Here is a 27,565-nt window from a genome sequence, read left to right on the forward strand (position 1 = left end):
GGTGTGTGCGATTGTCGTGGCCTTCCACCCCCTTCTTGGCGTACGTTGCTTGGCGACCCGTTCATGGACGGTTTGAGTGACGGGCTTGGACGAGCGCGTGCAAAACAATCTAACTTTATTGCCAAAGACGTTTCAAGCGGAGCCGAAAGACGGGTTGGCAAAGTTTCCGTTGGCATCGTGAGCGTCGTCGCCGCCATCCTCCTGTTCCAAGTCGGCCTCAAACAGGCGTTGCAGCAACGCGTCCACCGTTCGATACCCTGACACGCACGCACAACACACAGCCTTACTTCCTGATGCGGCGCCATATGCCGGCCGGCGGTGGCGGCGGCGGGAGCCTACTTTTGGAGGCAATCTTGAACATGAGTTTGGGTTCGACGCTCTCCGATGGGTCGGCCGGCTGCTCCTGGTCGCTTGTCTCCTCGGCGTTGACCAGGTTGTCCTCCAGCGCCTCCCTGGCGCACACACAAACACACGCATGTTAAGTGAAGAGCAGGTAGCCAGAAAGTCCACGAGAGCGGCACGAGAGCGGCACGAGAGCGGCACGAGAGCGGCACGAGAGCGGCACGAGAGCGGCACGAGAGCGGCGGGCTCACTGTGCCACGCCCAACTGGAGCTCCTCAATCTTCTTCTCCAGCTCGCTGTGCAGGTTGCTCTTGTCCAGCGTGTACTCCAGGAAGAAGGCCTCCAGCACAAACGCCACAAAGATGCTGACGGCAACGGGAAGGAGAGCGCTGCGTCAGGACCGGCCAGCGGGCCGGCGGGCGGGCGGGCGGGCGGGCGGACGGGCGGGAGCTCGGGCAGCTCACTTGATGATGATGATGACAACGGTGATGTGAAAGAGCACAAAGTAGATCCGGGCCGACTTGTGCGTGACGGCCGAAAAGCCGCTGCTCAGGAGTGAGCGGACGTTAAGGAGCGTAAAGACGGCGCAAAGACGGCCCGGCGCAAAGACGGCCCGGCCGGCCTAAGCCGGCCAGGCTGACAAGGATATCATGCCACTGGTTGACCACGGTGAGCTGGACGAGCAGCACGAAGGCGTTGAGCACGTTGTTGAAGTTGTTCTTGCAGTAGCCCAGCCTGGCAAAGGCGCTGCCCCGCAGCAACGGGTTCCCGCAGTCAGCTGCGGCCGGACCGCCGGCGGCGTCCTCCTCGAACTTCACCTTGCCCTTGAACAGCTCCATGCCCACCACAGCAAACACGTAGTACACCACCTGGCCCGGGAGGGAGGGAGGGAGGCAGGGGCTTTTAGCAGCTGTCGACCGCACCCGCCGCCGTGCCCGACGTCCCAGACCAGAGCTGCCGACGCCTCCTTACCAGGATGAGCTGGCCGAAGGTAAGGATGGCCGGTCCGATGCGGATCAGGGTGTTCATGATGGTGCGGAACCTGACGGTAAAAGTCACGTGGTCAGCCCAGCCGCGGCTCCCAGTGACACGTTGGCATTGAGCTGAGACGAACAACACCGTGACTAGCCATGCTACTCACTAGCCGTTAGCCAGAATATAGCATTTTTCATTCCCATGTCGGGACTAAGCTAGCAGGGGAAACGCAATCGTTAATTTCCCATCACGTATTAGCGTTAAGCTAGCGGGGGCGACAACGTGACTGGTAATGCTAATCATTAGCACTTCTATGCTATGTTTTCAAATCAAGCTCGCCGGGCGGGGCAACAGTGCAAATAGCCACGCTAATCTGTGGCCCACTTCCCATGATGCGCTTGCACGTGACTTTGACGAGATCATAACGGTACCTCTTGATGCTGTCTACCACTCGAATGAGTCGCAGCACTCGCAGGATGAAAACGATGTCCAGGATCTGGCGGCTGGTGTAGCCACCCGCTGAAAACCACCACAACTGCTGTAAAGAACTTTGTTCTTCGACAAACTTCCATCCACTTCCTTTCAGGAGCTTCTCAACTGATCGAAGTACTGAAAGAACTTCCAGGACAACATGCAGGAGGAGCAGGATGCTCCCCACACTTTGCTGAGCAATCACACTAAACCTTCAGGACATTCAAAGACCCCCGGTGACCTTGCTACCGGAACTTTGTACGAATTTTCAGGAGCTTCGTCAGCAGCAGAAAATAGGAAGTGAGCTCACATGACTGGAGGGCGCTGTTGATGACGGTGGCAACCAGCGCACACACCACGATGATGGTGTCGAACCTGCAAACACAAAGTAAGACAATAAACTGTACAAGGACCTTCAAAGAACTTGCAAGTAAGCTGTGAACTCCCAGGACCTTCAAAGAACCTTCAAGTTTTGTTTTTTTTTAACAAAACTTTGGGAGAACTTTGAGTACCTTCTACACATTTTCATGAGCTTTTCTTCCCCAACTTCATAAGAAGTTCCAGGACATCCCAAGCACATTCAAGATCGTATTCAAAACTTTGTAAGAACTTTCAGGCGCTTTGTAAAACAGAAGTTGTAGAAGGCGCAGGCAGGCAGGCGGGCGGGCGGGCGGGCGGGCGGGCGGGCGGGCGGGCGGGCGGGCGGGCAGGCAGGCAGGCAGGCAGGCAGGCAGGCAGGCAGGCAGGCAGGCAGGCAGGCAGGCAGGCAGGCAGGCAGGCACGCACGCACGCAGGCAGCCACGCAGGCAGGCAGGCAGGCAGGCAGGCAAACAGGCAGGCGCTGACCAGTTCCAGAAGCAGTGTGCGGCGAAGAAGCTCCTGGGCTCGGTGACGTAGAGTTTCAGGAGGATTTCCAGCAGGTAGAGCGCCAGGAAGGCCCACTCCGAGTAGCCCACGCTGGGCTTGTCCTCGTCCAGGCCGATGAACACCGCGTTGATCATGATGATCACGTCGTACGCCACCGCAAAGGCCCTGCGGACGGACGCGCGCACGCACACACAGCCGCCGTGTCAGCGGCCCGTCCACACACATAGCCACGCCCCCTCACCTGTGGCGGACCAATCGGCAGAGGAGGCGGCTGGGCGCCGAGCGGTAGAAGGCGGGGCACAGGCGGCCCAGCGGGTGCGGCCTGGACTTGAGGGTCATCACTTGGATGTTGAGCAGGTCGGCCAGCTGGACAAAGGCCGTCTTGTCTGAAAGGAGACGCGCGCAGCGACAACGTCACCTCCACCGTGAGCGACTCGGCGCGCCCGCCCGCACGCACGTGCCGTGGCATACCGACGGCGCCGCGGTTTTGGTGGTCAGAGACGCTCCACAGCAGTTCGGTGTGGGCACGGCCCATGTCGGGCTGGACCGATCGGACCAGGCGGCTCCAGCTGGCGCGGCTGACCCGCGGCTCGCCCGCGTCACCGTCCTCGGGGCATTCTTGCAGCACGGCGAAGGCCCGCGCCATCTTGTGCCGCTTAGCCCGCACCAGCAGCCGCACCTCCTCCTGACAGGCGGGGGGGGGGGGGTCAATCAGCCATGCGCTCTTTCTTTCTGTCTTTCTTTCTTTCTTTCTTTCTTTCCGTCTTGGCATGTTTGCAGCGGCTCACCTTCAAGTACTTCTTGTAGTTGTTGAAGACCACGGCGAGGAAGACGGACATGAAGATGAAGGTGTTGACCAGGATGTAGACGATGAAGAAGAGGGCGAAGGCCGAGCTGGCGTCGTACGCCGGCATCCTGAGCGCAAAGGCACGTCAGCGGCAGTGGCGGCGGCAGCGGGCCGGGTCGGGCCGAGCGGCTCACATGACGTCGGGGCTGTTGGCCGTGGTCACCAGCACGTAGAGATCAAACACGGCGTCGGCATAGTTGGAGAAGTACGCTGCGCCCTCCGACGTCTTCAGGCCGCTGCAGCAGCGTTGCACTGGCAGCGTTAGTCAGCTCGCTCGCAAGCAAAAAAACACATCAATAGGAGCGGACGGCGGGAAGTCAAAGACTCACCGCTTGCTGAACAGTTTGAGTGCCATCAGCGAGAAGATGAGGATGCTGAAGATGAAGAGCAGGAAGACGGTCAAGATCTGAGGCAAGGCATTGCGGATGCTTCGGATGGCCCTGCGCAGCTACGCACGCACGCACGCACGCACGCACGCACAGTGAGCGTGGACATGGCCCGGTGCCGTCAGACGTGCTTAGGAGCGCCACCTACCTGCCGCCCCTCCGTCACGTTGACCAACAGGAGCGGTCGCAGCACTCGCGACCAGCGGAGGGCGTAACAGCCGGCGGCGTGCAGAGCGCCATAGACGATCATGTCGACGAGCGTCAGCTGAGACACACGCACGCACGCACGCGCTCACGCACACGCACACACACGCACACGCACGCACGCACGCCTGTGAGCCAGGGCTTTCCATTTGTGGAGTGCATTTGAATTGGATGCTTTTTGCCCGCTCTTGACATTTGCAGGAGCGTCCTCCAATCCTGCATTTAGACACCCGAGACTTTGAGCGCAATGCCGACTCAGCAGAAATCTTTGCCATGCCGTCTCAGCGCATTTGCTCTCAGGCAGGAAGTGAACGAACGCGAGTCCACCGCAAAGAAGCAGGAAGTGGCCACCGATGGCCAGGAGAGTGTCAGAACTTCATCAAGAGTGAAAACTTTCTGGGATCTTTCCCAAGCTCCTCAGAGCAAGCAACTGAAAAGTTGCAGGTCATGCTGGCAACTTTTCAGATCCAGCTTTGGAGAATCTTTGGTGAACCACAACTTTCAGGAACTCCTTTGAAGGAATTTCCAGAACCGTCTGGAAACCTCCCAACAACTTGTTCAAGAGCTTTCAGCGCCTTGAAGAATGTTGCAAGAACATTGGGGAGAGCGCTAAGGATGTCAAATCCCTGCTCCAACCTTTCAGGACAGCCTTGCAAATGTCTTTTTGGCAACTTCCAGGGCAGAGGAAAAATGTGATAGCGACACGCCTGGCAACGCCCGGCAACGCCCGGCAACGCCCGGCAACGCCCGGCAACGCTCGGCAACGCCCGGCAACGCCCGGCAACGCCCGGCAACGCCCGGCAACGCCCGGCAACGCCCGGCCACCCAACCCTGTGACGTCACTAAGCTCCTCCTACCACCAAGACGGCAATCATGCAAATGTTTTTGGGGTCCTTCCAGAACTTGTCTTGCGGGATGACCTTGGCGTAGTGCACCAGGCGCAGGGCGAAGACGTGCAGGCACAGCAGCTCCGCCAGCATGGTGGCCTGCAAGCAAACGGTAGCCCTCGGTGAGCCCGACTCGCTGGCGGCAAAGCCCGCCGCCGCTTTCAAAGTCTGCCCCTCGTTGGCCTGCGCCAGAACGCCGAAGCTCACCCAAGGCGGCAGGGGCACCACGGCAGGCTCCTCCCACAGGGCCAAGCTCAAGTCCAGCAGGATGAAGAAGTAGAGCAGCACCTGAGCCAGTCGGCGGTTGTAGAGCAGGTACAACCTGCGCTTGGCGAGAAAAGCCACGTGTCAGTCACCCGCAGCGTCTGGTGGGCGGGCGGGCGGTCGGGCGTTGACGGCTGGCCCCTCACCGGACGGCCCGCGGCGACGTGTCAAAGAAGACGTTCCTGTTGTACTGGGCGTCCGAAACGTACGCCGATGCCAGCTCCAAATCCTCCCAAACACACACAAACGTTCAAAAGTAGCATCGAGTGACGTTCCCAAGAAAAGGCTGACCCACCTTTCAGGACCTTCTGTCAGAACTTACTTGAGAACCTTTCAGGAACTTGCAGTAAAAGCTTTTCAAATCTTTGCTTTCCCCAGTACCTTTTTTGTTGACAATTATGAGTGTCACTTTTTGCTTATTTCCTTTTTTGAAGACATTTTTATTTTGTTGGCTTTTTTTCCCCCTCACACTGAATTTTCATGACTGTTGATTATGTGCTAATCAGAATTGAATCCTTTTCCAAACGGCCACTGGTGGATTTGGGCTATTTGTGGGTGGGTGGCTTCACCTTTTAACTGATATTTGCAATCAAGTATTTTTTCATTTGTAGTTGTCTTGCTACAAATCGGCGACATCGAAAGGCAATCAAGACGAGCTGATTTCGGGGGGGGGGTTATTGTTCCACGTGACCGTTCCGTCGTACCGTGCGCGTGCCCAGCGGTCACGTGACGTCGTTTTCGTACTATTGCTCCAAAGTTTTACGGTCGTCATGTGAAAAGTGTCACGCGGGCGCGTGCACTCCAACTTACCTCTTGGCTTTTGACGTCTTGTTCTGCACACGCACGCGCGTCTGGCCTGCTCGTGCTCGTCATGTCCGTCTTCTTTTCTGCTTCTTCTCCTCCTCCGCCTTGTTTTTCGTGTTCTTCTTGCGCCAGCTCTCTGCTCTCTCTCTCTCGTGGGGAAAGTCGAGTCGCTCGCTCGCTCGCTCGCGTATGTGGCGGCGGTCAATCAGCGTGGCGCGTGCGCGAGACGCGTGGCGGCCGTGCACACGGGCAACTTGTTCATCTCTGCTCTTATCTTTTCTTGTGCAGGACGCGTCGCGTTGCGTGGCGTTCGGGTGCCGTGGGAAAGCTGAGCTTCCGCATCCATGACGTCACCTGGACCAGCTGGCCGTGGCCATTCAATTACGCGCGCTTCAGCTCTGCGATCAGTAATTGTTGTTCCTCTTTTTGATGATGGCATCCATAAATAAACCCTGTGAATGTGGTTGGCAAGTCACAATAAGCGAAACTGCCGTTTTCTTGCCTTAATCAACACTCAAACGTGGTTTTTGGGAAGTTGTTGGAACTTTTTAGGGAAGTAAATATCTACCAGTCAAAGAAAATCAGTCCATGAAATATTTTGATCCTCACCAGTGAAATGTACACGCAAATAAATGACGTGGTCCAACGAGGGGGCTCTGTTGATTTCATAGAATGCGATACGAGGTGGGTAGGGCGATTAAAATGGAGATTTTGAGTTTCATTGAAATTTTCTCTTCGGCTTTTCAGCAGCGTCCATGAATGCAGCGGCAGCAGCAGCAGCAGCAGCAGCAGCTGCAGCAGCACTCCGGAATTTTTCCACGGCTCACCAAAATAAGAGCAAATCGCAAATTCCATCTTTTTTTTTCTCAAATATTAAGATATGGAACTGTAGGGTTTTGTGTGGGTTGTTGTTGTTTGGGTGCCATTGTTTTTATACGCAACAATTATAACGATTGTCAAATTATTGGCGTTTTTTGGGGAAACTATATCTAGCGTATTGGTGTTTCTATTTTTCGACTGTGTGTGCGTGCTCAAAAGAGCCCCTTTTGATGAGTGATGTCATGGCAAGCCCCTTTTCACGGGTCGTGGCAAAAGTTGTCGCGTGGCGCCGCTTGGTGGCCAGCTGTGGTCACGACGCCTGAAACGACCTGGCCTGGCCCTGCTGCGCGCGCAACTTGTCGCTTGCCATTTCCGGCTTCTCGGTCTTCAGCTCACCTTTCCTCCTTTTGTCGGCGAACTCAGCTTAACCACGACCTGAAAGGGGACTGGACTATCGGTAGACCCCACGCGGCTGAAGCCGGAGGGCAGCCATATTACGTTGCCTCTGTTCATGGAGTCCTCAGTGCAAGTTTTGTCTCGGGATCCCACTATGGAGTCAGTCATGAGAACCTCTCACAAAACCAACTTTGACTGTTTGCATCGACCATTCAGAGTAGAAGAGTTGGGGAGGATGCAGGCGACGAGCGCTCATTCGAACGCATACCTTAGAAAATCAACAATAAAATGGAATTGTTACCGATCAAATGTGAATGTAGCATTTCTCCCCGACTTTTTTGGCACAACAGTACGCCACACGCGGTTCCATTTTCAACGGAGGCAGAAAATAACGCGAAAACGCTGGCGGGGAAATCGATGGAATTGAATTCAGTTTGGCGTGCTGAGTGAGCGAGCGGCAACGTAAAATGGCCGCCCAATGCTTCACGCCTCGCGACGGTGAGTGAGCGCCATCGGCTGCCCAGTCACGTCCGAATCGGTGAGCCGAACAGACAGCGGTGACGATGACGTCATAAGGCGGAAGGTGACGACGAGGAGCGCGAGGCCGCGAGCCGAAGCGGCGTGAGGAAGGGCCAAGAAATTGCAGTGACGTCGGCCCCCGTACGCTCGCTCCATTCGGGTAAGTGCAAGGCAAAGGCAGCTAGTGTTTCTCAATTCCGAACGTCGCCCGTCTCTCCCTCCACTTGCTCGTTTCGCTCCGCTGCAATACTTTTGCAGCCGATGGCCATAATAGAAGAAAGAAAGAAAGAAAGAAAGAAAGAAAGAAAGAAAGAAAGAAAGAAAGAAAGAAAGAAAGCACGGTTCGCGTTTTCACCTCACGGTTGTAAAACAGGTTTCAACGCGACAATTTTGAATATGGTGCGTTTCATGTTTGCCGATGGTAACGTGATTTATCATTGATGATAACTTTGCTCAAGTTCCTCATGCTCAATTGGCAACATGCTTTTGCGCAAATGTTGTGCCAAAACACTTGCGATGGCGGCGCAGAACGTCCCTGGAGGCAACGCGCTTGCCTCGCCTCGCTGCCATGCCATGCCATGCCATGCCATGCCATGCCATGTCTTCTCTTGCGGATCCCATTGATGATTGAAATGTCATCATTGCGCGTTAAGTCAGACAAGAGGTCAATGCCGCAAAGGTGTGCTGCCCTGAAGGGGCGTGGCTTCTGACAGATCAGATGAGTTTCACCAAACAAAATCTAACAACGTGTTGTTTGGTAAATCCAAGTTTGTCTCATATGCTGTAGATGTGATGTTAAAGCAAATTAAGATGAAAGTAAACATCTGTATCAAAGAATTCTCGTCTCTTTAGCGAATCATTTGGCACAGATAGCAAGCAAGCAAGCAAGCAAGCAAGCAAGCTCATGCGAGAGACGCAATGATGCCATCGGCTGGTCCTGGCGAAGCCCCCCCCCCCCTATCCATTTTGTACGTAGTTGATGACGATTCCCGTCGCCCGTCGTGAGATTGCCCGGTGACCACGCTCCGTTACAAAAATGCACGTGGGTGCTGAAGTCCTCCATTTTGCTGCATTGTTTTTCAGATGTCCGAGGCGAGACGGTTCTTTCTTCAGTTTGACTTTTTTGGAGGAGCGCGCCGGTCGATGCCGCCGCGCCGTCGCATGCGCTGCTGCAGCGTCGCCGCCACGCAGGCGCTGATGGCGTTTGCGCTGACGTTCTGCGTGGCGCTTCCGGCCATCTGCCACCGCCTGCCGCACTCCTACTACTTTGTGCGCTCGGTCTACCTGGACGTCATGAGCCGGGATGCCTTGCGCCAGAGTCTGCGGCGCGGTCAGGACGCTCTGCTGTTCTGGCAAAAGGCAGCCACCGCCGCCACCACCACCACCACCACCACCGGGCATCCCGAGCTGCTGGTTACCGTGGTGACGACGCGGCGGCGGCGCGAGGCTCTCCCTTACCACTATCTTCTGCAGGTGACGCGGCAGCTGAGTGGTCTCCTGGGCGGCTGCGGGGAGCGGCCCTGCGCCCAGGTGCGTTGCCGCACAAATGCGCCGTTTGGGTCGCCGCTGGCGCTTGCCGCCGGCGCTTGGCGCTGGCCGCGCGTGGTGCTTTCCGTTGTAGTCTTCCAAAGACAGCCATTCCTGGAACTTGAGTTTTGTCTGTCAGCCCAAATGCGGAGGATGAAAAAAGCCATGTCAAACGTGCGGTCTAAGGCCAACGAATGTCCCGCGGCAGGTGGTGCTGTGCGACGTGGAGAGCGGGCCGGACGCCAACGAGGACGCCGTACTGCTGGAGCGCCACTTCCGCGTGATCCGCCGGCCGGCCGGCCACCGCCTCGGCCGGCCCGACAACACCTTTGAGCGCGAGAAGCAGGACTACGTGTTCTGCCTGCGCCGCGCCTTCCAGCTGGCGCTGCCCCAGAACATGTTGGTGCTGGAGGACGACGCCCTGCCTCATCCGGACTTCTTCGGCGTGGTGAAGGATCTCCTGAGGCGGCGTTTTGCCGCACGCTCGCTCTACATCAAGCTCTTCCACCCCGAGCGGCTGCAGCGCTACTGGAACCCGGAACCTTACCGCATCCTGGAGTGGTTGGGTCTGGGCCTGCTAGGCGCCACCCTGCTGCTGCAGCTCCTGAGCGTGTGGAACCCGTGCCGCTGGTCCCTGCGCATGTCGGCCGGCCACCTGGCGCTCCTGGCCGTGTACGTGATGGCGGGCGCCGAGCTGCTGGGTCGCCACTACCTGCTGGAGCTGCGCCGGCTGTCCCCGCAGCTGTACGCCGTGTCGCCCGCCACCGAGTGCTGCACGCCCGCCATGTTGTACCCGGGCAACGCCTCGCTAAGGGTGGCTGACTACCTGGACCGAGCCTTCTGCTTCCAGGGCAACGCCAAGGACACGGTTCTCTATCAGGTCTTCCGCGACACGCCTGGAGAGCGGGCGCACAGCGTGGAGCCCAACCTGGTCACGCACATCGGAGCCTTTTCCTCCGTCAGGCCCAACCCGGCCCACCCCAAACTGCTTTGAGCAGGCTGCGTTACCGGGCACCTCGACTGGAGTCGAGCGTGGCCTGGGAGCTTCTGATCAAGTCGCAGCAGCGCCTTCCGTTTGGTGGCGGTGTGCTGCTGCAAACGTCCTTTTCAATCTGTGCCTTGCCCGACCGACTCGGCCTTAGTTTTTTGCCTTTCAAATGCGTGAGGTGAGGCTGCAATTTGTCTCCAGTCCAGTAGGGGCCGCTCACCAAGGGCAGCTTGCCCGGACGCCGCCGCGCCTCAGCTGTCACGTATTGTCATGTTTACCAATTTGGAAGTTGACGCCAACGTTTAGCCAGAGAGGTGAGGCGAACGCTCCAATCACATTTGTATTTCATTGAAAATCATTAAAGGTTTCAAAACTGCATTTGAAATGATACAAAAGTGTCTCAAGATGGCAGCCAAGCAACATTTCTTAATCCACTTCAACTGGGGTGGTTTTCTTGGCAACCCAAAACTCACGGCCGCCGCCTTTTTGCTCGTTTCGGGGCATCGGGGTTGACCATCTCACCGTGGAAATTGGCCGTGCGGCGGCCACCTTGGCCCCGGGCTCCCGCCGTCATCCTCCGGGGGGCGCGCTCCGCCTCCTTCTCCACAGACCTTTTCACCCTGATGGTCCGGCCCTGCAGCTTGCTGCCTTCCAGCGTCAGCGCCAGCTGTACCGAGTCGCCGCTCTGACGGTTGAGCAGGGGTTAGAGGTCGCGCGGCCGTCCCTCATTGGCCCAGTGTGAGTGAGCGTACCTCAAAGAGAACGTAACCAAATCCTTTGCCCAGGCCCGTGTTGCGGTCGCGCACCAATCGGACGGCCTTCACGGCGCCGCATACTTCAAAGTGGCGTCGCAACGCCGACTCGTTCAGCTCTGATGGAATTGCGAGGACACGTTACCGTGGCAGCGACAGGTTAGGGTTAGGCCGGCCAGCCGTCCAGGGGGACTCACCGAAGTTGAGGTTCCCCACGAACACCGAGCGCTTGTGGTCGTGCTGAGGACGCAGAGAGCCACCGGATCACATCCACCGTCTTGTCGGAGCGCGCGCACATAGCCACGCTAACGCTGCGCGCGCACACGGCAACGGGATGTGGGCGGACGGGGCAAGCGCGGCGACTCACGCTTTGGACTGACTTGGAGCTCACGCGGTCCACGCGCAGGATGAAATCTTTCTGGAACTCTGCGCCATTCCTGCGGGGGACAAAATGGCCCAAGGGGAGGAGTCAGGGGGAAGGGAGGCAGCGGTGGGTGACTGCGGCGGCAGGTGACCTTTGTAGCGCTTTGGTGACCCCTCGAGGCTCCTTGAAGACCACATAGGCGTTGAGGCCCCGTGCAGATGGGTGAGCTTGCTGCCTGACGCACACAACAAGGCTGTGTGTTGCGTGTGTGTGTGTGTGTGTGTGTGTGTGCGCGCGTACGCGTCGTGTCACCTAGCGCGTGCGCTCACTCACTTGATGGCGGCGATTCTGCGCGACACGGCTGGGTCCTCTCGCACCTGCGGCGACCCGAAAGGCACACCGCCGCCTTGTGACTTCCGAGCAGCGTTTGACTTGTTTGCGTAGAAATGAAAATGCACGTTTTGGTTACCATGGAGCGGAAGCGGATGGACTCGACGGCGCCGTCGGCCTGGAACATGTGCAGCAGCGTCTGGGGAGCGACAACACGCACACGCGTTGCCAAGTCAAGTCAAGTTTATTTGTATAGCCCTAAATCACAAGCAGTCTCACATAGACAAACAATTGACAATTATTCTCCAAGCATCCCAAAAGGGCAAGGAAAAAGTCAAAAAAAAAACTACCAGGGGAAAAATGAGAAACCTTGAGAAAGCGCACGCGAGCGCCCGCGCACAGACCTAGAAACACACGAATGAACGGCCGGACGGGGTCAAAGGCTACGGTTGCGCCAACCTTCTTGGTGCAGCCGACGGGCAGATTCCCCACAAAGACCGTCCTCTGGTTTATGCCATCCTCGTCTCGCTTTTTCTGCCGCCGCTGCTGCTTGGGCGGCCGCTGCTCCGCTCCCTTCTCCAGCCCCGCCTCCCCGGCGCCGCGCTTCTTGCGAGCGGCCGGCGACCGCTCGGCCTCGTCGGCGCTGCGGAGGCTTTGCTCCCTGCCAACCATTAGTGGCCGTTTCAAATCCGACACACGTTTAATCTTCATCTTTTTCCCCCCTTGCACATCTGTGCACCGGCCCCATTTTTTTTTTTTTTTTTTAGATAAATTGACATTCTATTCTGGCAAATACGGGCCTCAAATAAGCCTTAGTGCTCGAGCCCAAGTAGAATCATACTTTCATTTTTCTCGAAATAATGACTTGATGGATTGCTTCATCAAAAGTAGCGTCTTGTGTGGTCAAATTCCCCCCTCTGCTATGCTATGCTATGCTCGCGCTTAGCCCACTAGCCAAAGGCATAAAAAGAGACAGATGAAGAGCGCTTTTGTGCGTTTGACCTGCTCTCCAGCCTTCGCTGGGCTTCCGTTTTCATCATGGGGGTTTTCTCCCCGTTGGACTTTTTGCCACCTTTGACCTTGACCTCGGGATACTCCGACTGCTCGCTGAGACGTGGAAGCTGGTGGGACAGAAGTTGAGGTCAAAAAATGCCATCATTCAGGATGGGAATCTAATGAGAAGTGCGATGTCCGTCGGTGACAAACAACAACAAATGCTCGTACTTTTGGAGAAAAGGGCAAAGCGGAAGGCACACGGTTCGAGAGAGCAGTTGCGATTTGGCAGGACTCACCTGCGGAGCGGCCCTAAAGAGGACGCTCGCCGCCGGCACTGCGCCGCCGAAGAGAGCCGAAAGCTTGCCGGAAGCCGCGCCATTCTTCTGCCGCCGCAAGCTTCCCGACACCTCGCCCACGCGGTAGTCGCTGAAGAGAACAACGAGGGCAACGTTGAATACAAATTACGTCACAAACAACAACATGAAGATGACTTGTCGACTTGGACATTTGTGTGCGCAATCAAATGGAAACACTTGCCGACGAACCTCGGAGCAAATTGCGTCGTCATGCTGTTACTCGCCAGCTTTAAGGAAAGTCCAAGCTTGTGTTGGAGTCGGAATTGAGGAGCATAGGGCGACGTTGACAACTATTCGGTTGGAATAGACACGTGGAAAATGCTTGGTTTCTTCTCTCGTTCCTTGCGAGTTGGGCCTGCTGCGGTTCGCTTGCTAAATGTGTCCGGTGGGAAACAAAGGCCCGCTTGCCCCTTCATATTGCGTTTTTGCGTCACACGAGACGCCGATTGAGATGCGGGGAGAAAAACAAGCCCACTTACAGGAATCCACGACATGTTATATTTTGAGGAAAAGTGAATTGGAATATTCCAATTCAATATGAACAGAGTGGGAAAAGTTGAGTGCGTCGTGTAAAAGAGTCCCTCCGTTGTTGCCGGAAGTGGGAGTGACGTTCCACTTGGCTCGTTTGCGTTTCAGGCGTGCGAGCGAAGGGTCCCGGCCGGCTTCAAAGCGTCCTTCGTCGTCCTTTTCTGCTGTTGTTTTAGCAGGCGTGGATGGATGCGGACCAGACGGAAGCGGAGGTTCCGCACGACGCCCTGGGCCGGCGGGTGTCTTGCGGCGACCACAGGGCCACGGTCCGCTTCGTGGGCACCGTGCCGCCCACTGCGGGTATTCATTCGTTCTCCGCCGAACCTTGGGCGGATCGTACTGGTTGCAAGACACCAGCGCGACCGTCTAAATAACCGCGTAATAACCGAGGCGACCAAAAGCGCATCTTAAGCCTCGATCTGAAAACCCGGTTATTTGCGAACTGGGCGTCCGCCGTTTTGCTCTGAGTAGAAACAAACAGTGTCGCTCGCTGCATCAAATAGATGTGGACATCTCTACCCGTGGCCATTTCAACCTCTCCCAGATAGTATTTTGGACTTGATGTCTTGACAAAAGTGGCTGCCGGCCAACGTGTGCCTTTGCGGTCAGGCGTGTGGCTGGGCGTGGAGTGGGACGATCCCCGGCGAGGGAAACACGACGGCCGCCACCGAGGCGTGCGCTACTTCACCTGCAGGTATGCTATGTCCTAGCTTACGCGCAGGCGGCCCGTGGCGGGCGTGCACCTGACTGACTGCATTGGTCGGCCTGCCTGCCTGCCTGCCTGCCTCCCGCCAGTCACCCGACGGGAGGCTCCTTCGTGCGGCCGTCCGTGGCGAGCTTTGGCGTGGACTTTGCGTCGGCGGTGCGGCGCCAGTACGCGACCAATGCGGCGGACGAGGAGATCAGCATCTCGGGAAGGACGTTGGAGTGGGCCGACGTCCGCGATCGCAGGTGAGCGCTGGCCGGCCGGTCAGCCGGCCCCGGTGCCTGCGTGGCTGCCTGCCGGCCCCGGTGCCTGCGTGGCTGCCTGCCTGCGTGGCTGCCTGCCTGCCGGCCGAGCCTCGCTTTTAATGCCACGGTGGATCTTTGTGCCTGTGTGGCAGCTTGGAAAGCCTCCCCACCGTCCTCCTCTCAAACTGCCAAGTGAACGGGCCGGGAGAAGACGGGCAAGTCCTCAGAACCACACCGAGTATCTTGCGACGACGACGCAGCGGTTGCGGCAACTCCCACGGACTCGCATCGCGGTCCTTCGTCTTGCGACCTTGCTTGCAGATTTCAGTTGGATTCCTTTGGTTTGAAAAGCCGCTTTGTAGTTGTTGTGCCATGCTTGTCCATGTTTGGTGTTCTTGACCATTTGCGAAGACGTGCGCTGGTTGGACCTGAGCGCCTCCCTGCTGCGCAGCTGGGACGAGGTGGCCGCCATCGCTCGACAGTTGCGACATTTAGAGGCTCTTCTGCTCAGGTGGGAGTGTGCGCGCGTGCGCCCGCCAGCCGCTCTCACTGGTCAACGGCGACCTCTTCTTGCAGCTTCAACAGACTGAGTTTGCCTTCTGACCCCGCGGCCCACCAGCAGGCCTTTCCTAACCTCAAAGTTCTGACTCTCATCGACTGCGAGCTCACGTGGACGCAGGTAGACACCGGCGTCGGTCGCGGCCGACCGAGACGTCTCCAAATGGACTTGTGTTCAGGTCCTGCGGTGCGCCCCTATGTGGCCGAAGCTGGAGGAGCTCATCGTGGAGAACAACAACATCACGCAGTTGCAGAGGTGGCTGCCAAGTGAGACAGAGGGCGCGAGCGACCAGGCTAACGTGGGTGACGTGCGTTTCAGGCCCCCCGAGGGCGTCCTGCAGGGGCTCAAGTGCCTGAATGTTTCCAAAAACCCTCTGGACCAGGACAGCCTGCTGGAGCTGGGCGCTCTGCCAAGGTCAGTCAGACATCTTGTCGTAGCATTTCACCGTGAAGTCGGCGTGTCCATTCTTCCGGTACACTTGTGGCACTCTCACTTGCCTTCTGGAACAGACAGATCAACGTTTGGCCGCGCATGACTCCACTTGTGTTGTTGCAGACTGGAGCACTTAATCGTGACCGACACCGGGTTGTCCGAAGTTCACTTCCCGGATACCGCGCCAGGTAGTCTTACCCGTGGCCGACCGGCCGGCTGGAGCGTTGCTGACGCGTGCCTTTCTGTCAGGAGAGGAGACGTCCGTCTTTGCGTCCCTGGAGAAGCTCAACCTGAGCAGGAACAACATCTCTGAGGTCAGGACCCCACGCACGCAGGCAGGCAGGCAGGCCGGATCATCTCCGCTCGCTTTTCACGGCTAACCGCGCGCCCTTCCTGCGACACCTTCAGTGGAGCGTGATCGACGAGCTGTCCAAGTTGCCGTCGTTGCGTCGTCTTTGGTGTCAAGAGAACCCGTTGGCCAGCGGCGACGGCAACCCCAAGACGGCCAACCAGATGCTCATCGCCAAGCTGCCGCACCTCCTTGTCCTCAACGGATCCGATGTGCGTGCCATGTTTGTGTGCGCGCGCGTGCGCGAGATGCTGAGCGGACGCCGTGCTCTCAGGTGCCCCCTCAAGAGAGGAAGGGAGCGGAGTGCGACTACCTGAAGATGTTCGGGGAGGAATGGCTGCGGGCCGCGGGGCAGAGTCAACTGAGCCAGGAGTTCGCCAATCGCCATCCTCGTTACCGCAGCCTCGTTGACAGTAAGCCCCGCCCGCCCTCAAATGGTCACTCTTGGTAAGCATTCCGCTTGCCTTCTGCGTCTCTCCGAGCAGTAGCTGCCTGCCAGCTGTCTTCTCTCCAACCTTGCCGTCGGGCCACCGTTGGAACTTAGCGATCCATATTAAAAACCTTCTCGGTCGCTTTCTACAAAAGCCTAGCTTCGAGAACTGCAGTTGGACTCCGAAAAGCTTCCGGCTGACCTGCAGAGCTCTCGCTCACAGACTAAGAGAACCTTGCGCTGGAATTCCGCAGCCCTCTGCTCCACGGCGGTGTGTCCATATTGTGTGTCGTTTGTTTCAGAGTACGGCGCTCCTGACGAAGGCGAGCTGACCAAGCGCCAACCGTTTGCTCTTAAGAATCAGCTGTTGAGTAAGCCCCGCCCGCCCCAGCACGTGGCTAGATAAGGTCGCTACGCTAATGGGGCGATTTGTGTTGCTTTTCCTGTTCCACCGCAGAAATCACATTTGTGTTTGTGGACGACGTGGCGAGGATGCCGCTGGAGAAGAAGCTTCCAGGTGGGTGCCGCTCGGCCGTCAACGACCAGGACAATTCATATTTGAGGGTCTCAATGTTTGCGGGCAGCCTCAATGGAGGTCCAGAAGGTCAAAGGCCTGCTGTCTCGACTCCTGAAGGTTCCCGCGGTCGACCTGGGGCTCAGCTACACCTGCGCCAAGGTGCGATGCCGGTGTGACTCTGCGTCGTTGCCGCGTCACTCACTCGTCGTGTGTTGTCGCCGTGCACAGCTTGCAGGTCCCGAGTACCGCATGGACAACGACCAGAAGACTTTGTTCTTTTATGCCGTGGAGGACGGAGACACGGTCCTCGTGCGGCGCTCGTAAACACTCGTGCCGACAACGCGAAGACGGCACACAGCAAGCACTCAGCCACGCGCACACACAGCTGACATGACAAAGGCCAACTTCCGCTAGTAACATGCTATCAGGACTGGCGATATTCTTGTTTACTGCTGTAATACAATAAAATCCATCTGCTATCCAAAAAAAACACGTCTTGACTAAAAAGTCATTTGGGAATTTTTGGAGAAGAAAAACATTTTCAGCACGATATGTACAGTACTCCCAAGATGCAGCTTCATTTTCTTCCCAAACAGACCAAAGAGTTGTTAGGGACTACCAAAAACAACACCCAAGTGGATCATTCCCAACGCAAAAAAAAAAAAAGAAAAATCTAATGACTGAGGCAGGGTCAAATTCCTTGGTCCATTTTCTCTTTCTGCAGCACACACGCAAATTAAGAGTGAAAAATCACAAGCTTCAAGTCCAAACCTTTCATTGGAAAAAAGAACAATGGCAATCAGTTCATCTGCTGGACAAAACAAAAGCGTGTACGCACGCACGCACGCACAATCCAGTGGTAGGAACGTTTCCCCCTCCTCAAATTTGGCCTTGAGACAACATGGCTGGCCCAAATGACGGCACTCTCCGAATGACTACCAAGTACGCCTCTGGCACGAACGCACGCAAGTCCAAATCGGAAGATCCCGACCTTGAGAAGGGGGGCGGGCGGGTGGCCTTCAAGGTCTCGCCGCTTCCCATTACCTGCCGCTCTCCTTCAGCAGCAGACGAAAGTTGTGCAACTCGTAGATGCTGGACGACAGCCTGCCACGCACACGCGCGCACACATTACTTGCTACTTGATAACTTCTTTTAGCGGGAGACTAAGCCACAAACCAATAGATGATTTGTCTTGTTGATTGTGCCCTTGCAGCGCCAGCCTACCTGGCAAAGCCGTTGATCAAGGCCACGACTTCCTGGCGAGTGAGCTGGAAGCCTTTGGAACCGGAGCGTTCCGGCAGGTTCTTGATCTGCTTCTCCGAGAACAGGATCTTCAGGGCTGTGCCCAGGCCTTGCGTCTGCCCACATCAGAGCCGCCAGCACACGGTCACCGTTTGCGGGCCATTTGACGACGAATAAGCGCACAATGCGCCGCGCAGCGCCAAGTTGCCGCCGCTGCCGCCGCCGCCGCTACGTCACGTCCGACTTTGTCTCAAACACGTAGAGGTTTCAGCTACAATTTGACTAATGGATTTTTTGGGTCCTTCTTTCAGGTTCTAGTTTAGCTTGCGGTAGTGGGAAAAAGAAAGTTGTCGATAACCGTGTGGGTTTATCACGCCGCCAAGATCAGAATCCAAATCATCACCGATTGATTCTTTTCTCACAAATGCGAAGCCCTGACAAACAGCGTGGATGTCGGCGTCACGAGGTCTGGCGGCGGCGTAGCGTCGCAGAAGATGACGCGCAGTGGCGCTCCAACCTGCAGTTTTCCCCACAGTCGACATTTGCTGCAGCCCACGCAATCCATGATCCGGGAAATGTTCTTGAAGTGAAGACGGAATTCCTCCTGCGTGCAGGGTAGACAGCAAAAAAAAACAAAAGAGCTGAAGGAGAGAGGAGGCGGCAGCGGCAGCACGCCATTGGGCGGGATTGGGAGTGAAATGCCAGGAGAAATTGTGTGGCAACGTAAAATGGCCGCCGCCTGGCTGCCCAATCATCCGTGTTCTTAAAGCCGCCGTGCGGTCAGGCACTCACACACGCTTGTTCGTGTTGGCGTTTCCTACCTTGAGGCTTTTGGCTTCCTTCTCACGTCCGGCAAACATGGACTTCTCGTCAAAGTGCATGGGGAACATCCTGGGGGAAAGCGCAAGTGAGGAGGTGCTCATAGAGCGAGCGAGCGAGCGAGCGAGCAGCCTACTTGATCTGGTTGAAGACTTGCAGGAGCAACTCTTTGGTCTGGGCGTCCTCGTGTCCGTTCCCCGTGTACAAGTGGACCACGGAGCGCTCAAAGTAGGCCGCCACCTTGTAGAGTGCCCGTAGCTCCATCAAGTACAGGAAGTACAAGTTCTTCAGGCGCCGCGTCCCCTCGCCCTTGGTCTCCGCCCTGTCGAAACGCCAGCGGAACTCCTCCGCGTTGGGGCCCCACACCGACCTGCCCCATCCCTCTGCACACACGCAATCTCCTCAATCAGTAAACGGAGCTCGAGGTGCCGTTCGCGTCGGCTGGCTGAGCCAACAAGGTTCCTTCCGCAAGGATGCATCCTCGGACCGCTCGTATGGAAGAAATGAATAGGCGGTCAACAGCCAGGCCTACGGCGGCGGGAGTACTCGTTACCGTCCAGCAGGTACTGCGCGCACAGGTGGATGTTGATGCTGCTGTGAAGGCCCGAGATCAGGCGATAGAAAACCCGCTTCTCCAAACACAATCCTGCAGGGAGCGTGGGAGGGGGGGAAATGAGCAATGAAAGCAGCAGAAAGAAAGACGGACAATTAAATCAGCATCACCGAGAGACCACGGCGAGCCGAGCGAGCGAGCGAGCGAACGAGCGCACGCGCTCACCTTCCAGCCAGTCGTAGAAGCCGTCGCCTGCAACGGAGGCGTCATCAGCCACACAGCCAAGCACACAGCACCCCCGACGGCGCACCCTCCCTCTGCGCCGTACTCACCGTCGTCTCCTGAACACAAAGGTGAAGGGTGGAGCAAAGGCATAAAGGTTAACTTGGGGCACCGCCTTTTGGCTTCAAAGCAGCCCTCAAATGCCCACTCACCTCTGCTGGGGGCCAAAGGGTTGAGAGGTCGGTACACGGACCTGGGCCTGCGCACGCGACGACACACCTTGTTAGTGGTGCCAACACAGACCTTGGGTCGCTAATCACAACTAACTAACTAGCTAGCTAGCTAGCTAGCTAGCTAGCTAACTAACTAACTAACTAACTAACTCACTAACTAACTAACTCATTAATGCGCCTACTGACTTGAAGCAGTTCTCCTCGTAAATGCTGTTCCAGACCCTCCACGCCGACGGGCCTTTGTAGCCCGTGTAACGTTCCGGGTTGAGCAGCAGGTCCACGTACTCGGCGTCCGGGGACGACTCGTCTAGAACGCGCGCAAAGGTCAGCAAAGTGGCTGCGGCGGGGATAACGCAAGCATGCTCACCGTCCAACTCGCAGAAATGGTCTTGGGCGTCGTCGTGCCGCGCCCAGTCGGCAAACGCCTCTTTGCTCTGATTGCTGCACGCAGGCACGCAGGCAGGCACGCACGCACGCAGGCACGCAAGACAAGCGGCAAATGTACACACTGTGCAACTCAACCAGTGGAACGCACAAGGCCACGTGTACAAATACAACAAATATGTCAAACACACACACAATCTAACACTTGGCACACATAAGACAACACAATGTGTGTGTGTGTGTGTGTGTGTGCGAGCATGTCTGACCTGAGCGTGCTGTTGATGGCTCCCAGCTCTTGCGCTTGCTCACACCCGCTCCCGCCGCTCCCGTCGCTCCCGCTGGCAGCCTGCGAATACTGAACGGGGCCATACGACGTCGCGGCAACGTGTTAGCAGCGACGAGGTGCGCTCGCACGTTTCAGCCCAGCCGCGCTCACCTTGTTGTAATTGCCCGACTTGATGCCGGCGGGAACCTGACTCTGGAACGGCGCAAGAGGAAGAAAACAAAAGGCTGAGCAAAAGTGCGGAAAGGTCAAGCGCGACGGTGAACTCTGACCTCCGGACAGGGCTCCACGTGGCAGTCTTTGATGGCGCACTGACCGTCGTCGGGCCAGAAGGGACACGCCCGCTTGAGGTTGACCTGCGGCAGGCGAAGGGCGTCAACTTTGGCTGGCGCCGAGGCGAGAGGCAGCGGCCGTACCTTATAGTAGCGGAAGTAGTCTCGCTCCGTCAGCTTCTTGATGCGAGGGTAAAGTTTGAAGTTGTTGAAGACGTCGATGCTCTCCACATCGCAGAAACAGTCGTCCAGCACGCCCGTCAGCTGCGGCACAGCCGTGTCGTGGTCACGTGGCCGCATTTTGTGACGCGGCAACTGAGCACGTAAGGAGCCGGGAGGGGCCCAAACGCAAGCAAACTACGGCCCTTTGCGGCCAATTTTCAACGGGTCGCAGCAAATGCGAATAAAAAAAGAACAACCACAACAACATGACACACGGCTGGCTATGCGAGGGGGTAAGGATGATAAACTAGGCGACATGGCGCCTTACGACGACCACGATGAGCATACAAGTGTTGGGCAAACACAGGGGGGGGCAATCGGGGTCTCGGAGGGCCAGTGTGCTGCACCAACTGATCGTTCCAATCAGGCAACAGGGACATGCAGGACCGCGGCCCTCCGAGACCCCGATCGCCAAGCCCTGGTGTAACACCTGCGCAAAAACCCAGACGGATCAATACAACAAACGCGGGACACGGTCACACGCAAGCATATGGAAGAGCGGACGTGTCGTCGCTCGGTCCGATGCGATGCGATGCGGACAGCTGTCGGTCGCCGTGACTCCAGCTTGACGATGCAAACGGAAACATGCTATTTAGAGGACTCTGACCTGCGAGTGCATGAGAGCGCGGAGGGTGAAAAAAAGCAGGAAGAAACAAACACATCGGAACATCCTCAACTTTACTAAGACTTTTCTGTGTGCGCTGACTGATGCCGCTTGACAAAGCCCCGCCCCCTAGTCAAAATAAGCCCCGCCCCGGCCTAGTAGCTCAGCCAGTACCAGGGAGAAGCGAAGCTCCGAAGGGGCGGGGCTAGTTCAGCCTCGGCCAACCACGTTACACCACGCTGGTCTACTCGCGTCCACATGTTGAACTCACGTATGAACACAAATAAATACCATCGGATTATTGTCTCGTGTCACACTTGACGATAGAAAAGGCACCAAAGACAATTACGGAAAACACCAAGCAGCCAACGGCCAAGACCAATTCAATGTGACGTCCTTCACCACTCCAATCAAAAAGTCATTTCGTTCCTACCTTTGGAATGTAATTGCGAACAGTGAAACCAAATTGAATCGCTGAGGAAGAAACGGAACTTAATTGATAACAGTGAAACGAAACACATAACGCCGCCTCGTAGCTAATTAGCGTGGCCCAAACGGTGACGTCAAAACAGACCGGGCGAACCTTCGAGAAGGTTTCGTCTTGTCTCGTAAGCAAAGTGTGACCTTACATTGTCCATAGACGGTTTAAAAGGTGAGTTTAGTGGGAGTTGGAGATGAATTGAAAGCAACAGAGTGGTAAATTACATGGCAAAAGCAGCTCTGCTCCTGCGGCTCCTGCGGCTCTTGCGGCTCCGCGCGCGCCTCCGTCACGGGCTTGCTGAGCTCAAACCAGGCTAAAGCGAGATTCCCCAACAGGAAGGCCAGCAGAAGAACGCCGAACGCCTCCAAAGTCACTCTCCACATGCCTCAGCAGCTTCTGCCAAAGGAGCCGCACAAATCCAAACTCACGCCGATGTCAAGCGGAAATCGGTTCGCTGTGCAGCACGGTTAGCTTCCGCAAGCTAACAGTGCTAAGTGCGTACGCGGCGGGCGGCTCCGGCGTCCAGTTGAGAAGGGCGAGGGAGGTCGACACAGCCTGGCGCGGATCCTAGCGCCGGCCGATGAGGCCCTTGTGGAAAACAAACCTGTCGCGAAGGCGAAAAAAAAAAAAGCCCATACAACTTGGACGGCTTTCCGAATGTGACTTCCACGTTAGAGCCCAATTCAAACAAAACAATATCAAACCTATTTCCGGTCAGACGTTTCGCAATAAAACAATAGCCTTGTTTGGCGAGGCGCTTTTGCCACGTTGTAAAGCGGAAAGTTTGTTTGAAAGCACAGTCGTGACTTGACAAGTCGACGAGATCACTGACGCCTCACGTTGGAGGGGCACGGGATTCAATAAAGTGGCCCTTGTTGTGCGTTTTCTTTGTGTGTTTGGCTTTTGTTTTGTTTGGTTTCGCTTTGCTTAGTTTTGTTGGGACGTGACTGTGAGCACATCTACAGTGTAGATGAAAGCTGAGTTTAACTTGAAAAGCCCTGGCGGAAGTTGTCGCTCTCTGGCGAAGGTGGATTGCGCTGCGTCGGTGATGCTGAGGAGAAGGAGCGAGCGAGCGAGCGAGCGAGCCGAGGAGCTGGAGGACAGAGCGCATCTTCGGCCGCCGCCGCTCGCCTCCTCCTCCCTGCCGGCCAGGCGTCCGGTGTCTCTTTCGCCTCCCCGGCCAGACCTCGCCCGCCCGCCCGCCCGCTCCCCAGTGACGAGCTGCTCCCTCCGCGGAAGCCGTCAAGATGGTGGATTTGTGCCAGGCTGGCAGCGGCGACGAGGAAGGCAAGAAGACGTCGAAAAGGTCTCGAACGAGGCGAGGCAAACGAGGCCGCCGGCGTCGCAACAACAACAAGCACAAGAGCAACATCAACAACAAGAACGAAACACCGCCGCCATTTCTACCACCAGAGGTAGCTGCTTCCGCTTAGCCGGCAACCGAGCGGGCGAGCAGGGCCGCCGACATCGAACGTCAGACTGTTGGCGTGACGTCATACGGTTTCCCCAATGATGGATGCTCTTGAAAACGGCGTTCGTTCCACTTTCCGGAAAAGAGAACTTGAATTGTTTTCGTTGCGTGTGAAAATGGGATTGGGCATGAAAGTGTCGCATTCGAAATTCGAAATCCGACGATGACCCTCCGAAAAGCGATTTTATCCATGGTACGTTTCTTGTAATTGAACCTTGCGATTAATTACCTAGCGGACTTTTTTTCGAGCCAAATATCGGAATTGGCAGTTGGGCGCTAATCGATGTCACGAGAAGAAATGGAGAGGAAATACTCCTTAACGCGACCGATGTTGTTAAAATACTTTGGCTAAAGAACAAGGAGGATCGAACAAAGAATGCGCTGTCACGTGTTTGCAGGCTGAAGAAGGAAACATTGAATACAAGGTAATCTCCTCCTCGTCCTCGTCCTCATCCTCACCCCGTGGCCTTCCTGGTCCCGATGCTCACGTGCTGCGCGGCGCCTCCTAGCTCAAGCTGGTCAACCCCTCCCAGAATCGCTTTGAGCACCTGGCCACGCAGCTCAAGTGGCGTCTTCAGGAAGGCCGCGGTGAGGCCGTCTACCAGATCGGCGTGGAGGACAACGGGCTGCTGGTGGGTCTGAGCCGAGCCGACATGACGGCCTCCATCGGAACCTTGCGCAAGATGGCCGACAAGTATGCACGCACGCGTGCACGCACGTTGATTGCGCCGAAGATTGGACTTAACGCGGTGTGCGCTGTGGCGACTCTTGATCACGTTCAGGGTGGGTGCTGACATCACGCTGCTGCGGGAGCGTCAGGTGGACTCAGACGCAGACGGGAACGCACGCGGGATCGCCGAGGTCCTGGTGCGGAAGGTTCCGGATGACCAGCAGGTGAGCCTGGCCTAGCTTGGCCTAGCTTAGCTTGGCCTGGCCTGGCCTGGCCTGGCCTGGCCTGGCCTGGCCTGGCCTGGCCTGGCCTGGCCTGGCCTTCTCGCTCTCCTCGCCCTCCTCGCCCTCTCGCCCAGCTTGCTTCCCAAGTGTGCCGTGTGCTGCCCGCAGTTCCTCGACCTGCGCGTGGCCGTGCTGGGCAACGTGGACTCAGGGAAGTCCACGCTGCTGGGCGTGCTGACGCAGGGCGAGCTGGACAACGGGCGAGGCCGGGCGCGCCTCAACCTCTTCAGGCATCTCCACGAGATCCAGACGGGACGCACGTCCAGCATCAGCATCGAGATCTTGGGCTTTGACAGCAGAGGACAAGTGAGTGGCGCTGGTCCGCCAAGCGTGGGCCCGGTCGGCCGGCGCCGCCTGACGCCTAACGCGTCACCGGCAGGTGGTCAACTACAGCGACTCGCGCAGCGCCGAGGAGATCTGCGAGAGCTCCTCCAAGATGATCACCTTCATCGACCTGGCGGGACATCACAAGTACCTGAAGACCACCGTCTTTGGACTCACCAGCTACTGCCCGGACTTTGCCATGCTGGTGGTCAGCGCCAACACCGGCATTGGTCAGACCTCACGCACGCACGCACGCACGCACACCCATCCACCATGGATGGATGGAATTCAATAAGCTTAGGGCATGATATGTTGTTTGTCATTTTCTGTGTCATCACCTCTGTCTTCCGCTGTCACGTTTGAGCCGGTGACTTCTGTTTGCGCTCCTTTGTTGTGCAGCCGGTACCACCAGGGAGCACCTGGGCCTGGCCATGGCGCTGAAGGTTCCCATCTTCATCGTGGTCAGCAAAGTGGACGTGTGCTCGCGGGGGGGCGTGGAGCGAACGCTCAGGCAACTGGAGCGACTCCTCAAGCAGCCGGGCTGCAACAAGGTCCCGCTGGTCGTCCGTACGGCCGATGACGCCGTCGCCGCCGCGCAGCAGTTTGCCCCCGCCGCCTGGTACGGAGTTCGAGCGTTGCCGCCGTCCGTTGTAGTTGGACTTCCCGAATCCAATCGCGGCGTGTAGAATCCAAACGTCCATTCTGGCCGTGAGCTCTGAGGAATCGAAACAGACGGCGACGTGTATCCGTGTGTTACGTGAGCCATACGAAGTCTCGCTCGCAATGTCCACGGAACGAATCGCGAGCCAAAGATTTGGATTGGATTACAGCGTGAAAGCCAATCAAACGGCTCGAACCGACCCACTCGTTTCGGTCCGGGCGTTTGACTCGAAACAAGTCAAATGGATTTGCCAGTTGTGATGGTGCGGATTCCTCCGGAGTCGAGGAATCGGACTCTCGACACGGTGTCTGACCGGGCTGCGTGTGCGTGTGCGTGTGCGTGTGTGTGTGCGTGTGTGTGCGTGCGTGCAGCGTGACGCCCATCTTCACCTTGTCCAGCGTGTCAGGAAAAGGTCTGGAGCTGCTCAAGGTCTTCTTGAACATTCTTCCTCCTCTCAGCAACAGCAAACAGCAGGAGGAACTCATGCAGCAGCTCACTGAGTTCCAGGTGTGCAGACGCAGGCGCACCACAGGCGCATGCGAGCTACTACTGATGTGCGTGTGTGCGCAGGTGGACGAGATCTACTCTGTTCCCGACGTGGGGACGGTGGTAGGCGGGACCTTGTACAGGTGAGTGCGGCCCTTTGGAGGTCGGGAACATTTTCTGTTATGTGATTTCCCTGTGTTTTTTTTCTTTGTGCACATTTGTGATTCTGTCAGCGGCGTGTGCCGCGAAGGAGAGCGTCTGGCGGTGGGCCCGACGGACGAGGGCGGCTTCCTACGCGTGAAGGTTCTGTCCATCCAGAGGAACCGCTCCACCTGCAGGCTGCTGAGGGCGGGGCAGGCGGCCACGCTGGCGCTGGGCAACCTGGACAGGACGCTGCTGCGCAAGGTGGTCATGCCTTGAGCGTGATGTCAGCCATGTGGCCGCAGACGTGCACAGACAGCTGCCGTTGTGCCCTTGCAGGGCATGGTGATGGTGAGTCCCAAGATGAAGCCCACCATCTGTCGCCACTTTGAGGCGGCTGTGGTTCTCCTCTTCCACGCCGGGACCTTCCGCCGCGGCTCGCAGGTCACGGCGCACGTGGGCAACGTCAGGCAGACGTCCGTCGTGCAAAGGCTGCACGGGAAGGTACCCGCCGCGCCTGCGGGCCGGGCCGTCCATCAAAATCTAGGGTGGGTGAGACACGGGACTCCGTCTCCCGGCAGGAGGAGCTGAGGACGGGCGAGCGAGCCGTGGTAACCTTTTGCTTCCTCAAACATCCCGAATATCTACGGACCGGCGCCAAACTTCTCTTCAGACAGGGAGTCACCAAGGGGATAGGACACGTCACACGCCTCCTCACCACAGAAAACATCCAGAACTACTAGGATAGAAGCGCCATAACCTGAAGCATCACAACCACTAGAAAGCAAACTCGACAACCACAAGCAGCACCAGAACAATTGGCCGTCAAGCTAGCAAAACCATTGAAAGGACTGGAATCGACGGCCCTCCGACCGAGCCAAGACCTTCATCCTTTCTGCTCATCTGCCTGCCTGCCGCTGATCCGGATTGTTCCCGTGTGGCTGGCCCGCCTGCCAGCCCACCTCCATGAAGATTCCCACTCCATTCTTCAACTTTGACCTTGATGACAAACGTCAGCCCTGTCGGCAGCCGCCTCGGCTGTCTGGTGGAAGCTTGTGCACTCCAAGAGGGGAACTTTGAATGTAAAATAGGACATCCGTTTTTGTCGTCAACAGTAATTAGCCACCTTAGCATGTGACCCATGTGGCCAGAAAAGGCAGCTTGGACTTCAAACGTTCCAGTCCCATCCTGAAATGAAGATGCTTGGTGTTTGTTTACGAGAAAGAACAATATGTGACATTTGCTGTGTTTGACACATTGAAAAATAATAAATATAGAGTGGAAAGCGACTTGTTGGTTATTTTCTTGGTGTTCCTCGGGGGTCAATCTTGTCTATGCCAGACTTGTGTAGGA

The 27,565-nt window shown here is 56.9% G+C and overlaps 6 protein-coding genes across 9 annotated transcripts; 3 read left to right on the forward strand and 3 right to left on the reverse strand.

The window, feature by feature from the left end:
• Positions 1 to 98: 98 nt before the first annotated feature.
• tpcn3 (two pore segment channel 3) lies at positions 99 to 6,458 on the reverse strand. The gene is made up of 19 exons (XM_049719630.2): positions 6,054 to 6,458; positions 5,390 to 5,472; positions 5,187 to 5,301; positions 4,950 to 5,078; positions 4,037 to 4,153; positions 3,832 to 3,950; positions 3,637 to 3,738; positions 3,444 to 3,570; positions 3,127 to 3,340; positions 2,897 to 3,041; positions 2,635 to 2,820; positions 2,099 to 2,163; positions 1,749 to 1,836; positions 1,315 to 1,384; positions 992 to 1,211; positions 807 to 897; positions 594 to 707; positions 340 to 452; positions 99 to 257 (listed from the first exon to the last, which is right to left on the reverse strand). The coding sequence occupies exons 1-19, from the start codon at positions 6,114 to 6,116 to the stop codon at positions 133 to 135; spliced, it is 2,286 nt and encodes a 761-aa protein (XP_049575587.1). The 5' UTR covers positions 6,117 to 6,458; the 3' UTR covers positions 99 to 132.
• Positions 6,459 to 7,223: 765 nt separating this feature from the next.
• Positions 7,224 to 10,674, forward strand: pgap4 (post-GPI attachment to proteins GalNAc transferase 4). The gene is made up of 3 exons (XM_049719655.2): positions 7,224 to 7,941; positions 8,865 to 9,311; positions 9,517 to 10,674. Exons 2-3 carry the CDS (start codon positions 8,865 to 8,867, stop codon positions 10,300 to 10,302), a joined length of 1,233 nt encoding a protein of 410 aa, XP_049575612.1. The 5' UTR covers positions 7,224 to 7,941; the 3' UTR covers positions 10,303 to 10,674.
• Positions 10,624 to 13,541, reverse strand: rbm34 (RNA binding motif protein 34). Its single transcript, XM_049719661.2, has 11 exons — positions 13,284 to 13,541; positions 13,035 to 13,164; positions 12,745 to 12,863; positions 12,202 to 12,403; positions 11,882 to 11,941; positions 11,746 to 11,789; positions 11,564 to 11,647; positions 11,416 to 11,485; positions 11,246 to 11,288; positions 11,049 to 11,167; positions 10,624 to 10,981 (listed from the first exon to the last, which is right to left on the reverse strand). The coding sequence occupies exons 1-11, from the start codon at positions 13,304 to 13,306 to the stop codon at positions 10,766 to 10,768; spliced, it is 1,110 nt and encodes a 369-aa protein (XP_049575618.1). The 5' UTR covers positions 13,307 to 13,541; the 3' UTR covers positions 10,624 to 10,765.
• A 131-nt stretch (positions 13,542 to 13,672) lies between these two features.
• Positions 13,673 to 17,537, forward strand: tbce (tubulin folding cofactor E). Of its 2 annotated transcripts, XM_049719646.2 has the most exons (16): positions 13,674 to 13,922; positions 14,232 to 14,316; positions 14,418 to 14,573; positions 14,726 to 14,811; positions 14,985 to 15,084; positions 15,150 to 15,252; positions 15,311 to 15,387; positions 15,451 to 15,546; positions 15,688 to 15,752; positions 15,814 to 15,878; positions 15,973 to 16,125; positions 16,188 to 16,326; positions 16,646 to 16,714; positions 16,801 to 16,860; positions 16,928 to 17,019; positions 17,089 to 17,537. In XM_049719646.2, exons 1-16 carry the CDS (start codon positions 13,808 to 13,810, stop codon positions 17,182 to 17,184), a joined length of 1,557 nt encoding a protein of 518 aa, XP_049575603.1. In that variant the 5' UTR covers positions 13,674 to 13,807; the 3' UTR covers positions 17,185 to 17,537. The 2 variants fall into 2 exon arrangements, with proteins under 2 accessions (XP_049575604.1, XP_049575603.1); XM_049719647.2 differs by lacking the exons at positions 16,801 to 16,860; positions 16,928 to 17,019; positions 17,089 to 17,537 and having other exon boundaries at positions 13,673 to 13,922; positions 16,399 to 16,714.
• On the reverse strand, positions 17,292 to 22,923 carry ero1b (endoplasmic reticulum oxidoreductase 1 beta). 3 transcript variants are annotated; one of them, XM_049719648.2, is made up of 16 exons: positions 22,678 to 22,923; positions 22,400 to 22,571; positions 21,013 to 21,132; positions 20,869 to 20,952; positions 20,750 to 20,791; positions 20,580 to 20,668; positions 20,116 to 20,370; positions 19,909 to 19,955; positions 19,807 to 19,815; positions 19,700 to 19,726; positions 19,475 to 19,567; positions 19,058 to 19,304; positions 18,924 to 18,993; positions 18,620 to 18,706; positions 18,085 to 18,218; positions 17,292 to 17,964 (listed from the first exon to the last, which is right to left on the reverse strand). In XM_049719648.2, the coding sequence occupies exons 2-16, from the start codon at positions 22,556 to 22,558 to the stop codon at positions 17,901 to 17,903; spliced, it is 1,527 nt and encodes a 508-aa protein (XP_049575605.1). In that variant the 5' UTR covers positions 22,559 to 22,571; positions 22,678 to 22,923; the 3' UTR covers positions 17,292 to 17,900. The 3 variants fall into 3 exon arrangements, with proteins under 3 accessions (XP_049575605.1, XP_049575606.1, XP_049575607.1); XM_049719649.2 differs by having other exon boundaries at positions 20,116 to 20,236; positions 20,297 to 20,370; positions 22,400 to 22,923; XM_049719650.1 differs by lacking the exons at positions 22,400 to 22,571; positions 22,678 to 22,923 and adding an exon at positions 21,698 to 22,393.
• Positions 22,924 to 23,245: 322 nt separating this feature from the next.
• On the forward strand, positions 23,246 to 27,501 carry gtpbp2b (GTP binding protein 2b). Its single transcript, XM_049719642.2, has 12 exons — positions 23,246 to 23,590; positions 24,045 to 24,071; positions 24,156 to 24,340; positions 24,429 to 24,540; positions 24,709 to 24,906; positions 24,980 to 25,154; positions 25,324 to 25,543; positions 25,957 to 26,092; positions 26,156 to 26,214; positions 26,305 to 26,476; positions 26,552 to 26,716; positions 26,794 to 27,501. The coding sequence occupies exons 1-12, from the start codon at positions 23,423 to 23,425 to the stop codon at positions 26,953 to 26,955; spliced, it is 1,779 nt and encodes a 592-aa protein (XP_049575599.1). The 5' UTR covers positions 23,246 to 23,422; the 3' UTR covers positions 26,956 to 27,501.
• Positions 27,502 to 27,565: the final 64 nt, after the last annotated feature.

Source organism: Syngnathus scovelli, chromosome 5, assembly GCF_024217435.2.
Source record: "Syngnathus scovelli strain Florida chromosome 5, RoL_Ssco_1.2, whole genome shotgun sequence".
Lineage (NCBI taxonomy): Eukaryota > Metazoa > Chordata > Actinopteri > Syngnathiformes > Syngnathidae > Syngnathus > Syngnathus scovelli.

What these genes read in the sequence shown, in the direction of transcription:
- ero1b (XM_049719648.2), bottom strand. Translation starts at nt 22,558, where the DNA reads ATGTGGAGAGTGACTTTGGAGGCGTTCGGCGTTCTTCTGCTGGCCTTC. An exon ending in CGCGCAGTACCTGCTGGACG is followed by an intron (nt 19,305 to 19,474) that starts GTAACGAGTACT and finishes GCGTGTGTGCAG; the next exon opens with AGGGATGGGGCAGGTCGGTG. An exon ending in GACTGTGGGGAAAACTGCAG is followed by an intron (nt 18,219 to 18,619) that starts GTTGGAGCGCCA and finishes TGATGTGGGCAG; the next exon opens with ACGCAAGGCCTGGGCACAGC.
- tpcn3 (XM_049719630.2), bottom strand. Translation starts at nt 6,116, where the DNA reads ATGACGAGCACGAGCAGGCCAGACGCGCGTGCGTGTGCAGAACAAGAC. An exon ending in GCATGATTGCCGTCTTGGTG is followed by an intron (nt 4,154 to 4,949) that starts GTAGGAGGAGCT and finishes CGTGTGTCTCAG; the next exon opens with CTGACGCTCGTCGACATGAT. An exon ending in CCAAAACCGCGGCGCCGTCG is followed by an intron (nt 3,042 to 3,126) that starts GTATGCCACGGC and finishes GTCTCCTTTCAG; the next exon opens with ACAAGACGGCCTTTGTCCAG.
- rbm34 (XM_049719661.2), bottom strand. Translation starts at nt 13,306, where the DNA reads ATGACGACGCAATTTGCTCCGAG. An exon ending in CGCAGAATCGCCGCCATCAA is followed by an intron (nt 11,648 to 11,745) that starts GTGAGTGAGCGC and finishes TGTGTGCGTCAG; the next exon opens with GCAGCAAGCTCACCCATCTG. An exon ending in GTCACCAAAGCGCTACAAAG is followed by an intron (nt 11,486 to 11,563) that starts GTCACCTGCCGC and finishes TGTCCCCCGCAG; the next exon opens with GAATGGCGCAGAGTTCCAGA.
- gtpbp2b (XM_049719642.2), top strand. Translation starts at nt 23,423, where the DNA reads ATGGTGGATTTGTGCCAGGCTGGCAGCGGCGACGAGGAAGGCAAGAAG. An exon ending in CAGCGCCAACACCGGCATTG is followed by an intron (nt 25,155 to 25,323) that starts GTCAGACCTCAC and finishes TTTGTTGTGCAG; the next exon opens with CCGGTACCACCAGGGAGCAC. An exon ending in GTAGGCGGGACCTTGTACAG is followed by an intron (nt 26,215 to 26,304) that starts GTGAGTGCGGCC and finishes TGATTCTGTCAG; the next exon opens with CGGCGTGTGCCGCGAAGGAG.
- pgap4 (XM_049719655.2), top strand. Translation starts at nt 8,865, where the DNA reads ATGTCCGAGGCGAGACGGTTCTTTCTTCAGTTTGACTTTTTTGGAGGA. An exon ending in GGGAGCGGCCCTGCGCCCAG is followed by an intron (nt 9,312 to 9,516) that starts GTGCGTTGCCGC and finishes GTCCCGCGGCAG; the next exon opens with GTGGTGCTGTGCGACGTGGA.
- tbce (XM_049719646.2), top strand. Translation starts at nt 13,808, where the DNA reads ATGGATGCGGACCAGACGGAAGCGGAGGTTCCGCACGACGCCCTGGGC. An exon ending in GTGCGCTACTTCACCTGCAG is followed by an intron (nt 14,317 to 14,417) that starts GTATGCTATGTC and finishes GCCTCCCGCCAG; the next exon opens with TCACCCGACGGGAGGCTCCT. An exon ending in GCAGGAACAACATCTCTGAG is followed by an intron (nt 15,879 to 15,972) that starts GTCAGGACCCCA and finishes CGACACCTTCAG; the next exon opens with TGGAGCGTGATCGACGAGCT.